The sequence below is a fragment of the Helicoverpa zea genome, chromosome 24 (genome assembly GCF_022581195.2).
Source record: "Helicoverpa zea isolate HzStark_Cry1AcR chromosome 24, ilHelZeax1.1, whole genome shotgun sequence".
Taxonomy (NCBI): Eukaryota; Metazoa; Arthropoda; class Insecta; order Lepidoptera; family Noctuidae; genus Helicoverpa; species Helicoverpa zea.
Genome location: NC_061475.1, coordinates 3,299,284 through 3,312,140, shown reverse-complemented (window position 1 = coordinate 3,312,140; position 12,857 = coordinate 3,299,284). Strand labels below are relative to the sequence as shown.

Here is a 12,857-nt window from a genome sequence, read left to right as displayed (position 1 = left end):
TAGGTATCTAGTATAGTTATACTAAGACGGGTCGATTCCAATTCCCCACGAAATTCCGACGCGATGAAACTATCTAGTCGGCAGACTACTACATTCCAAACCGGAGTTAATTCGGCAGGCAATGAACAAAGGCAACATACGACTCGGGGGAATGAATGAGCCACAATACGCCTGGATTTCAATAGATACGCACGAGAAACCAAAATGGAAACTGTTTCATTCATATTTTACATTTGTAGACGGAATAATTGACTTTTATGTGAAGTTACGCGAATACAGCTTGAATATCTTTAAAAGCATGATGACTCACGTAGAATTCATTTAGAATGGATGAAGTAAAAGGGTAGTTTCATTCAGCTTCGTAGATTTATTGGCTTGTAACAAAGCGTCACGTCGTTCACTCACGTCTTACGAGTATATGCTACGCTTCAAAGCTTTATTTCAAACGCGTAAACAGAAGATATATGAATACTGAGATAAAGTTATAGTTATTAAAGAGATATGGAAGAAGACATATAATAGCCACACATAACTGAAATAGGGCAAGAGGATATGATGTTGATTATATTTTCGAGGCTCAAATAACTAGACCGGTAAGTAATGGAAGATAGTAATCATTACCAAAAACCCCAAAACGCTCAAATTACGTAATTCCGTAGCTATTAGTCTGAATGTTCATTATATACGGATATCTATCCCTTCATCCAAATCGATTGAACATCATTCGACTCAAACGTAACCACGTTAAAACTTTACGAGTATTGACTCAAAGAATTTAGGAGCTATGAAAACATTTATGCATTTGACCTTTTCAAAATAGAATTTAAGGGTCTTCGAAATACGCAATTAATTCTGAGATGAGTACAAAACCACTTAATTTGTGGAGAATAACAAGCTGCACTTAGAATGGATGGAGCTCTAGATTACTCAAGTTGAGGCTACTATTACAATTTCGAGCCAAGCAAAGTGCTTATAATTAAAAGCTCGGGTTGCTCGGGGGACAGAGAAGTTTTAGCTGTATGAAGTTTTAGATACAATCTTACTTAAAAATTTAATTTTAATGGGAAAGTAACTCAATGTACTTCTGCTTTCATAGTGGAAGTGAATTGCAGTAAAACACATTGCTTAAAGATGATTAGAGGTAGATAAAAATACAAAATACATTGGGTGATAAATGACGGATGATGATAATGACGAAGTAAAGATCTGCCAAAGGTTATCATAAGTAAGGTGTATTTAAGACCACAGAATAGTCAGGCTGTATTCCTTTTAAGAAAAATCTCATATATATCAGTAGATCCTCCTACAAAAGACTGGCCAAATAAACCGGTGATAAATCGTACATGAATGTTCCAAGAAGAATGTTCTTGTAACAAAATGGTGATTGACGCAGGGTTATTCATGTCATTTAGAGCTGTGCTCTTAAAATATACTTAATGGTTATCGACAACATGTCTGGTGTGATACGTCATTGGCAGTCCTAGAGGTGACACCATTCATAAGACTTTATGTATTACGACTAAATCCAGACTTTATTACGAGAACATAAATATTTGCTGGTACTTAAGATGAAAGCTGTGCGTAAAATATACAAAATTTTCTGAACTATCTCATTCATTAGCAGAAGTGGTGTTACTACATTGATCAATCACTCTTAAACTAATAATGATGAAGGACTTTATAGCTATTGTATCTTTTATCAAAATCTTAACCATGGAACCATTCCTCTGGCTACGATAATTTTCATTACATTCGCTTTTCTCTGAACGATTTTTCACGAGTTCTTTTTATTACAATGGTAAAGACGGAGATTTATAGAAGGCCGTTTATATTAAGAAAATGCTTTATTACTTGTCTCAGTATTGTTATAATTTCAAAGAAACATAGCCGAACGATCCGCGAAGACATCATACGATTAAACATTGGAAGCAGTCGACAGGAATTATCCTCGCTATAGTAAATGACATGAGAATTTCACGTTACACTGCTTATTAGACTAAGGAATATTTCTCGCCTCACTTGCGGGAAAACCGCAATATACTAGGCGATATGTGTTTAACCGAATATAGCGTAAAAGTCACTTTCAGAGCGAACATAACGTTGGATTACTCTCGCCCGATAGCACTCTGACCTAGGGCTACCATCGCGTAAACGTTTTTCGTAAAAACGAAAAGAAACATAGAACTTTCAAGTATTTTTGTATTAACCCTTGTCACGTCTTTTAGATGAAATAATAAATTCTTTGCAGTAAGAGGATTTTTTTCTAAGACCCAATCTTCCAAATGGTCTTTAGACTTCTTCCAAAAAACGATGATATGGATGGCAGCCCTAGTCTAACCCTAAAGTGCTACCTTCTTAGGGTATAAACCTAATGCATACCTACATTAATACTTGTCTTATTTATTGCCGAAACTGGCGAAATATGATACCGTATGTCGTCTTTTATAAAGTGTATGTAGAAAGCAACTTTGCCCGTGTTACACAAAAAAGCTGAACTAGGTCTACAGAGAGATTTTTTTAAGATAGACTGAAACTGAAAAGTACAGAAGACATTTTATATTTCCATTAGGTTTCCCTAGACGTGGGCGAAACCATAGAAAGTTGCTAGTATAAAATCTCCCAAGAGACTCCACATAGCGGTGGCATTGGAACGCTTGCAAAAGCGAACAGCCATTACTTTGAGTATCGCAAACAGTGACAATAGACCGGAGAACACGCTAAGGCTGCCCACCCACGACCGATAATCGGTGACCGATTTTTTGTAGGAGACAAATAGAACACACTGACAGTAATAATGGATCGTCCACATCCTACCTACGTCGTACAAAAAACCGGCCTGATTATCTGTCCTACAAAAAGTCGGACGTGGGTGGGCAGCGTAAGACGAAGAAGTGGGCATTAAGCGTTCTATAGAACTCTCCGGACCCACGTTATTTCGGACGAGATTTTTACAGATGTAAATGGATATCGTATTGTAAGGCTCTTTGGGGGAGCGCGGCTAATCGTACGTAGATACTGAAGTATGTGTATTCTAAGCCTTATTGTTATTGTAATTGGGTGGAAAATGATGAAGCATTTATTGACTCAACCTATTGAGCGGATATTTTGACAAATTGATCACTTATACTGGTGAAAGAGAATTTGAAAATACTGAATCATGAACAAATCTGAAATTCGAAAACAGAGTAAACCATTTTGCATAATTGAGCAGAAAAGAAACACAAAGTTCCCCATTTGCCTTAGGATTACCTTACCTTTTGAAAACAATGCATGTCTCGAACTGTGAACTCTTTATAACCGCCACCGAATTCTGGCTTCAGTTGTTTTGGTAGATGCATCTCCTCCGCCGTTTGCAGAAGCCTAGGAGAAAATAAGACATTTATAAATGGCTTGTCTATTCCTTTCAGTAAAAAGGTAATTAATCTTGTGACAGATAATTGGGCTACGGGACTACAATCATCGTTTATACCTAAGTAAGAACGAATTTCAGCCTCTTGTAAGCAGTATTAACACTCAAAAAATTTAGTTATATGATCGAGATAATAAAACAAAAACTTTTTTATAAACATTAGAAGACTTCAATTATATCAAGGTGCACGATATGAAGCCAGGTATCAATATAAAATTGCTCGGCCTCCGTAATAGCGGAATTGGTACCACCTGCACAGGTGGTATCATTATCGTCATTGAAAATTCAAAAACCATTCGCTATTCAGCAAAAATCGATATCGAAGCAGGCAAATTGGTATCGCTTCGAATTGTGAGAATACTGTATGTCTCGATTCTTGATACTTGAAGCTTGAAGTAGGTACCTGCTATTGATAATCACACCATACTTGTGTTTTGAAGTACTATTGATAACTCGCATTGAAATAGGCCTTTATAAAATGCGTCGTAGGTACTGTACCTACATATTTATTCAAATCGACTAGATAAACGTGACACAATTAAAACGTGAACCCAGACAAATGAATCATCTGATGACTTCATACATTTCCATTTTCAAACAAAACTTAAGTGCTCAACTCTTAAGGCCAAATGAACTCATAATGAAGTAGAACATTTTTTTGTTCCTCAGTGGGACAATAAAACCTAGAACATTTAGAATACTTATTAGGCAGTTCTAGATGTAAATAATAAAAGACATTCAAACAGTGCTGTACTCGTTAAAAGTTTTAAACCATTCCAGTGCGGCCTTGCGTCGACATTAGGTCTTTTTTGTGGCAAAGCACTGTTTATTTTTTAAGTTTGTTGCCAGAATATTTTTATTTATTAGGCTAAGCGGGCTAATTTAATTTTATTGCGATTTACGTTCTTTGTATTATAATCATTAGAGAAATTATAATTGGGAATCGCTGAGTAACCGAATTGTTCATTGAGCCGAAATAAATTGCTTACAAGCCAAGACCCCTTATTAATAACATAAGCTTGACGTTTATAATTTGCTTTTCAACACACTTCTACTTATATATAAGGGGCGTATATTTACAACGGTTTCGAAGGACAGATTGCGTGCAACGGTAATTTGAGATTTCATTATCACGCTGGTTTTAAGACCAAGTCACAAAGATAGGCAACGTTATTACTTTTATCACACGCAAATCTGAAAACAAACTACTTTACTTTACGCTCATTCACTTCATTTGCTTTGTTTTATCGAATAAAAAAAGTTACAGGTTCCACTTGACTTAGTTTATTTTTTCAGTTTTTTATAGTCCGCGCAAAGGGTTTCCTTAACGATCCTTAACCATACATCAGTTTAGAACTACTTATAAAGATCTATCAAAACCAACTTCCAGACACCCTCAGGAACCTATGCGGGGCCCAGTAGGGCCAAGGCCTGCCAGGGCTGCTGGATTGTTCGAAAGAGTTACCGCGGCCCTGGTACATTAATGGCCTACGACGGAACACGACGGTTTTTAGTCAGTAAGTCTGACACTCCCGGCCCACAGCGAGAGGGGTCATTTAATGATTTAAAAAAATAAGACACCCACAGGGATGCTTTGTGAAAATTTCTTATATCCCACAAATATTGTTTGGCCAAGACGGAAATCTAACCCGCGAACCCCTGCAACTTGTAACCCTGAACAACAGTCTCTCTATACCAGATTACCAGTCAACAACTGTTGCTTAAACAAAATAATGTCACTCACACATCGTCATCAGCAGTAATGTAGAAGGCAGAGCACTGTGAGGACGCGTGCTGCCGAACGCACACACGCAACCTCGGCCGACTTCCACGCAACTTCTGCAGAAGCCATAGCAGCATACTGTCTGGTAGACCTGCGAAAATTTAAACCATTATAGAGATTGTTCCCGAAAATTTTCTTCCAGTACTTATGTACCTACAAAATTTCTGTGATATTCCAGACGTTTTATAAATCTGGTCGTTCTGAAATTACTTATTTATGTGGACACCAAACTAGAGCTACTAAATCCTCTGGATTCGGAAGGAGGTGGCGTATACCTACTATTGTTACAATGTCGATCACAAAGCACCAGGTACAGGTGTAGGTATGTAATGTAATGTAATGTAGGTGTACCCTACAAGCCAACTCACGGACATGCCAACAATATTAGTTTATCAATTTCAGTAGAATTTAATATCAAGCTACTGTGTTAATAATAGACATTTTCCGACAGCCTTTTCAGACAGATTTCCTAAATCATTTATGTAGTCTTGGAAGTGAAAAATGGAGGGCTATTTTCCCAGAAATATCTAGTTACTTTATTAGTGCGTGTTTTATCTAAATCTTTATTTTTCTTGATTCGATTTGTTGGCGCGTTTCCAGCTTCCGCTTTACATAAAGGATAGGTTTGAGAGCTCATTAACAAGTTCATGACCAGTTCGTTCATCCGTGATGCTTCCTTAAGGAAACCGGCTTTGGCAATGAGCCAATACGCATGGAAGGAGTAAACATTACAAATGTTATGTCTTATGTCTGAGAGCCGTAATCGAAATTTAATGTAATTTGTTCATGAAAGGAAATCGGTAGTTCGATTCTGATCATTCTGATAGTCGCCAGAAATTATACGTACGAGGATTATTTCGTGCCAAATCTACCAGAACTTTGTTTTATTAAACATTTCCATTTTCTCTGCATATAGGGCTGCCATCCGTCCGGGTTTCCCCGGATTTGTCCACGTTTGGAGGCCGTCCGGGGGCCGGCCGTCCGGGCGGGGTTTCAAGATGTGTCCAAAACCCGTACACTTTTCATATAAAAAAGTACCTCATTGAATTTAAGTATATGTTAATAGTAAATGGATTACAAATTAGGTATTATTTTGTTTAAAAAAAATCGTACTCGTTCGGGAAAAAAGTGCGATTTACGTAAAATGTCCGGGTTTTTTTAATATTTGTCCGGGTTTGGCGAAATTCGAGATGCATATAACAGTTAATCGAATACACAATAAATGTTACAGAAAGAAAATACAATACTTTTATTTTATCGCTAAGGAAAATTATAATATTGGACGTAACTGAAACAGCGAATACAGCGTTCTAAATGAACCATTAAAACCTTTAATAAAGGCGACCTCTCCACCTCGCATTCAAAGCTCTGACGTGCAAATTATATGTACCAGGTTAACTTTCAAAGTGAATAAAACGGTAGCAGTTAACACGAACATTTCTACCTAAAATGGCGTTCATCAGACTAAATGTAAAGGCTTGCTGAATACGAAGTCTGGCTTTAGGCCAAAACTTTATACCGAAAAGAAGGGAAATATTCCAGCCAACTTGGTATCTGAGCTAACATTTGTCTCAAAGTTGAAATGAAGGCATTTCTGGACGCGTTTCAATGCAAACAAAGCGTATAGGAAGTGGTTATAAAGTTATTATCCGAGTTACTTGTACAGGAACAAGTTCCTTCTTCGGAAAATTGTAGCATACCCTTTCCCTACAATTTCCTCTTTATTTATTTTCTTAGTAGTCATCATTTAAATCCTTGAAAAATTTAAAATATTTTTAGTATTTTTCGGTCTTTGAATTCTTCTGCTTCAAATGTAGAACAGGTTATTTTTTAGGAATTCGTTAACATAGCTTTTTCCAGCTAGGCTGAATAAATCACAATACAACCAGTGCCTATTCCCCACAACTACGCTAAGATATTCGTGTCAGACCTCAATACAAAATACGTTTTGCGAATAAAAACGTGCAAGACATTCCTTCCACATTTTACCTTTCGCCTCCACAATACGTTATGAGCTAAACATGTACTTAACATTAATAAATTCATGGAGGTACGCCATCGTATCAATTCTGACTGCTTGAGAATCAATTCAATATTGTTTCCTAATGGGAGCAGTAAACTCGGTTTTATAATTCGTTTATACGTATAATGGGGGACTTGACGTGAAGTCTTTTGTTTTAGTACCACTGAAGCATCACGGGGTATGTTGATAACGCAGCGCTATATTTCTGAATTTGCCGACTGTTTCGAGTCAAAGAGATAAATTGAAGTTGTAGTTTGTGTGACAATGGTAACAGAAAGCTGAAATAATTATGAAGGCCTTAAAAACACTTCAGAGAGATTTTTTTAAGAAGACTTGGTGTTTGATGTACATCCATAACCTTCTTAAGATCGAAGAGACACAAATCCGGATTATATTTAGAAAGGCTTTGCGGAAAGGTGTACAAAGTGGTCCTTTTGAGTGAATCGGGAGCCACTTAGCGCTTGTCAAGTTCGAGAGGTACTTTTACCGTCATTTTCGTCGACTCGGTCATATTCCCGGTGCTTTTGAAGATTAACATGAATCGACCTTGTGCTTGACCTCTCATTTCGAGCGGCCAGAGACCGTTCACTAAACAAAGAAAAGGTTATTTCTTCAGCTGACTGGGTCGGAGAGGGCGAACCGATTCGATCAATGTTATGAGGGTTTAAAACGAATCTCTTCAAGTTGATTCGAAAAGTACATGAGTTTCGTCTTTGATGCAAGAGTTTGTTTAGTTGACTTGAATAATAAGACGAAAAGTTTAAAAGTAAAAAACAATTGAACCTTAGGTATCTGGTTCCTACTACATTTTTAACTATTCTAATTTTAAGTCAAGATTTTAGGTATTGTAAGAACGTAATCATATTACTGAAAGCGAGAAACTGACGTCTAAATAATAAGATAACTTTCAAGAAAACTATGTATTACACAGACCTTTTTTGCAACATAAGCCTTATCGTCATAGATGTAATGAAAGTGTAGGATCATAAATCCTACCCGTACCGTATCGGATATTCCCGGGGGAGCATACAGGCGTTACCGTCACTAAAATATTACGATACAACCTTCTGTAAATAATACGTTTTAGTAGAAGCTAGTAGTCTTGCCAAATTGGGATGTTACCCGGCTCATTAATAATTGTCGTTGCTTGATTGATTTGGATTTTAGTCGTCTCAGGCAGCGTCCATTTAGTAAATGGTTTGGAATTAATTTCAGCTTACTACAGTAGATATAGGGAAGTAGGAAAAGTATTTTGAATCAGAACTAAAGGAAACGGTCGCTTAAAGTGTATTTTCAGCCCTGAATGCGGTTAGACAATCTACATCATCTTCAAGGGGTTCTCATTAATCAAACTCAAACGGAACAGCCTAAATAAGTTCAACCGAAAACGCAATTTTCGCCGTTTCAAGAGAAAATGCGTATACAAACACAAAAGTAGAACTTTTGTTAGCAACCCTAGTGCATTGGCACCGACCCAACATAATAATATTAATATAATATTTATCAATTATAATAACAATACGAACAAACTACATGTACGGCAAAGGCCGGGTCATACATAAGTAGTATACGTTAGCCGGGGCAAATGTACGCTCAGATAGATATTAGCATTTTACTGCAGTTTTACGAACAGGATAATGTTGACTGTTGCTTCATACGCTTTCGAATAGAAATTACTTTCATTTTACCTACTATGCAATGTTTTAATGAATAACAAATATAAACGCAGTTGAGGGATATATTCCGTGTGCTTTAACGATTTTTCAGTAATAGACATTTTTGAGTAGAAATCAAACCTAATTCTGTAAGGACTCTTGGGGTGGATTTTGAAATGTTTTCGTGTTTCTGTGACCTCAGATCTATAAGCCTAAGGAACACATTAAGTATGTAGAATTCAAGGTTATTGTTGACGAAACTTAGACCAAATTCCAGACAAAAACTAGCATTGTCCTTTCCTTTACAAACATTGTGACAAAAAAATCAGGAAATACAGAGGTTTTGCTGGTTGCGCTTCTGAAAAGTACGATTGCTTTGATGAAACCTATCAACAGTCTCTTCATGCAGATTACCTGTAGTTAAAGTTGATGTTATATATGTTACCGTAAGATTACAAACATCGTTAGATTACAATCTATCTCGAGAGATTGTAAACTGTCGAATTATTGTGAACCGTAACATCTGATTGCAATTTAACGCATTATTTTTCGCTATATTATAATCTATCGATGAGAAATTGTCAAATTGTCAACTGTCCGAAAGCTCTCTCTGATTGGTCAGTCTTTTTGTAAGATCGACCAATCACGACCAGCCGTTCTGTTCCCATGGAGTTCCCGTAGAGTTAGGAATGAAATAGAGGTGTAAGTTAAATAAAATAAATGCTCTTCAAAAATTCTTCAAGTATTAAATTTATATAAAAATAACTCTTATAAAAATACAGTTAGGTATTTTGTCTTCAAATACAAACTAATATTTAAAAATAAAATAAAAGGGGTGCTAATTAAACAGGCTTCTTTTTAATATCATTATTCGCCCCCAAAAATGTATGTTGCCTTCTAAATTACTAAGTCAGCCACAATTAATAAAGCGTCGAGCATCTAAATAATACTATCTTAGCCACGAGTTATCTTCCACTCTAAATACAACTCAGCATGATGGTTATTTTTTTGCATCTAAATTTGTAGCATGCATTCTAACAGTAAACTTCTTAAATACTATTAAATGACATCATAAAAATATTTATTTACCTTCTAATTTTTTAACTCGTACCTACTGAGTTTTTTGTTTAAAATATAACACATCCCATATTAATTGACCCAGCATGGAAGTAAGCATGCAACATGCAGCAAGCATAACTTCTGTCACGGCTCCGGCGCTGCGGGGCTCCGGCGGTCCCATGCGAGCTTATCGTCGCAGATGGTTTTCACGCTCACCACCGCAGCTTCGGCTTGCTGGCCGGCGGAGCCGGCCAGCCTCAGCCGCGGTGGCGAGCGCTGAAACTACCTGCGCCTCAGCTCGCAGGCCGCCTCGCCCCTCCGCGCCTACGCGGTTTTGAATTGCACTCTAGGGGTAGGGCAGACAAGACTACGTGGAGTCGGTTTTGCAGCGATTCGTTTTCGTCACTAACTTCAATTTTTAATACAATTTTTAATTGTGTGTAATTTGAGTCTTAAAAATTAAGTACAATTTTTGATTTTATAAAAAATTAAACCGTCACTTATTTTTGCACGTCAAAGAGCTGTGACACCGGGAGTTGCAAAGAACATTGTCTTTTTTGACGTTCTACCAATCAGCGCGCAAGATGCATTCCGTTCTACGCCAGTTGACAATTTGACCGCTCTACATCGCTCTCGATCTTACAAAAAGACTGACCAATCAGGGAGAGCTTTCGGACAGTTGACAATTTGACAATTTCTCATCGATAGATTATAATATAGCGAAAAATAATGCGTTAAATTGCAATCAGGTGTTACGGTTTACAATAATTCGACAGTTTACAATCTCTCGAGATAGATTGTAATCTAACGATGTTTGTAATCTTACGGTGACATATATATCCCAGTAGTTAAAGTTAATATGTATTCTACAGCATATTATACCAGATAGCCAGCCATAACATGTGTGATTTATTTGAATCCCCAAACTATCGCGCTCTGTCGCAGAATGTGTCGCATAATTGGAGTGCATATTACCTAGCGAGCGATGCGAGCGAAATTCGTAACAATAATTTTATTTTCATAATATGTGTTTTAAACATAATTTTAAGCTTTCGATTTATCTCGCTGTGGACCCAAGGGAACTTCATCCTGTCCCAGGATAAAATACACCCACACACACAGAAATATCCTGAGTTTCTATTGACGGAATCATTTTCGCTTATTTTTTTAATCTGAATGAAACAATGAAGCCACGAGTGGCTGTTTTATTTTTAATCAAATATTTAAGATTAAGAAGACCTTTTATTTCATAGCAATTCTTTGCCAATACCAGCAATAACAAGAATTAAAAAATTCTTCATAACATTCAAAGATAATTTTCCTGTACTGAGAAATGTTCATTCACCTTGCCTAATTCAACATAATCATGTTAATATGTTCATGAACTGTTTTAATATGGAGTCAATTGGATCAATTATCATCTCACACGCACATAGCTTAGAGTAGACATAGGCTGGTATGATCTAAGAAGGCTTTTTGCTAAAACATATTTAAAAGATTACTCAGTTGGTACAAAAGATTGAAAGGAAAACTAACAAACTACAATAAGCTGATAACTATTTACTAAAAAAAACTTGTTATTGTTTTCTCTTCCTTCTTCCCTTGTTTTGTTTGATGACCCTATCTAATTAATCATTTAATGAGAGCTTGAAAATTTTGAACACAAGTTTGAAAAAACTTTTCTAAATACACAAATAATTTAACAAAGCACTCAACATGTCTGTCTGTTCACTATATAATACCTAATATAATTATACACGTAGGCGAAGATGATGATGAAGACACCACCTCCTCAAGCGAATCGGAGTCTGATTAATATTCTGTACGCACATTCAATTCAATGTACTTACTTTATTGCATAGAAATACAGATTGTAACTTTGTAACAAAGAATAAATAAAACGATTTTATTATATGAATATTACCTTTTTTTGGTTTCCACTTAAATAACTAAAATATAAATTTTAAATGATTCCGCCAATTTAAAACGAAAATAATCTTAAAATAATGCGGCGGTTTATTTTGGGGGAACGGTAACGAACTCAGTGTTATGTTGTGCCCATCACTAGTCCTGACTAACTGATAGGTGTCAGGAACGCATTCTCTGAACGGCCGAACTATAACAAACAACTTTATTTCCTTCCTGCCCTGTTCCCAACTTTATTTGGGGGCCCTGGGCAATATGCTGTCTGCATCACTTTCTCACTTGTCACACTAACATTCATTCCCTCCTTATTTATATCTTATCTAAATACACTTTTACATACCTTTAGGGAATATCAAGACAACATCAGTATGCTGTGTAGGTGTGGAGTGCAGCAGCAAGCGCCGAGGATGCATCAAGTGGGCGCCAAGCTGGCCAGCCATGGGGAGGCGACGTCTCAACTCTCGGCCCGCTGACCACAAAAGTAAAATGTTATTTCTGGCATTTCTTTACATAAATTCAGACATTAAAATTAAAAATTCGTTTTTATTCTTGCTGAATTATATTTTTCCCTAACATTAAGACCAGAAGAAAGATATGTTAATATTCCGCCTAGTTAGTGTAAACTTTCAAGACAATATATTTACATATATGAATAAAATATTTTTGTGGCTGAATTAAAAGAAAAAAATCTAAGATGTTTTTGGTTTTAATAGAATGATACAATTTAAAATATTTTTTTTTATATTGTTCCACAACAAGACCATTTTTTTCTGTTCTGATATAAAACTAATTATATAAATAATATAATTATATAAAAATAATATATTACATGCCCTATGTTTATTTTCAGTTTATACAAATGTGTTTTTGCATTGATATAAAAAATATTGCATTTCAAAAATCTTTCCAAATTATTTCTGCATCCCAATATTTTATTTCCAATCAATGGGAATTAATCATGTAAATATAAGATTTATTCAGTAAAGAAAATCGTATTTTTAC

At 36.1% G+C, this 12,857-nt stretch overlaps 1 protein-coding gene across 2 annotated transcripts in view; it reads right to left on the bottom strand.

Annotated features, from left to right (window-relative positions):
- LOC124642493 (anoctamin-8-like) overlaps nucleotides 1–12,857 on the bottom strand; it is a 40,235-nt gene that overhangs the window by 26,877 nt on the left and 501 nt on the right. For both annotated transcript variants that reach the window (XM_047180956.1, XM_047180955.1), the window contains exons 2-4: nucleotides 12,196–12,324; nucleotides 5,154–5,283; nucleotides 3,255–3,360 (exon numbers count right to left, since the gene is read on the bottom strand). In XM_047180956.1, coding sequence (XP_047036912.1) covers nucleotides 3,255–3,360; nucleotides 5,154–5,283; nucleotides 12,196–12,324 — 365 coding nt within the window. The remainder of the gene's footprint in view (nucleotides 1–3,254; nucleotides 3,361–5,153; nucleotides 5,284–12,195; nucleotides 12,325–12,857) is intronic.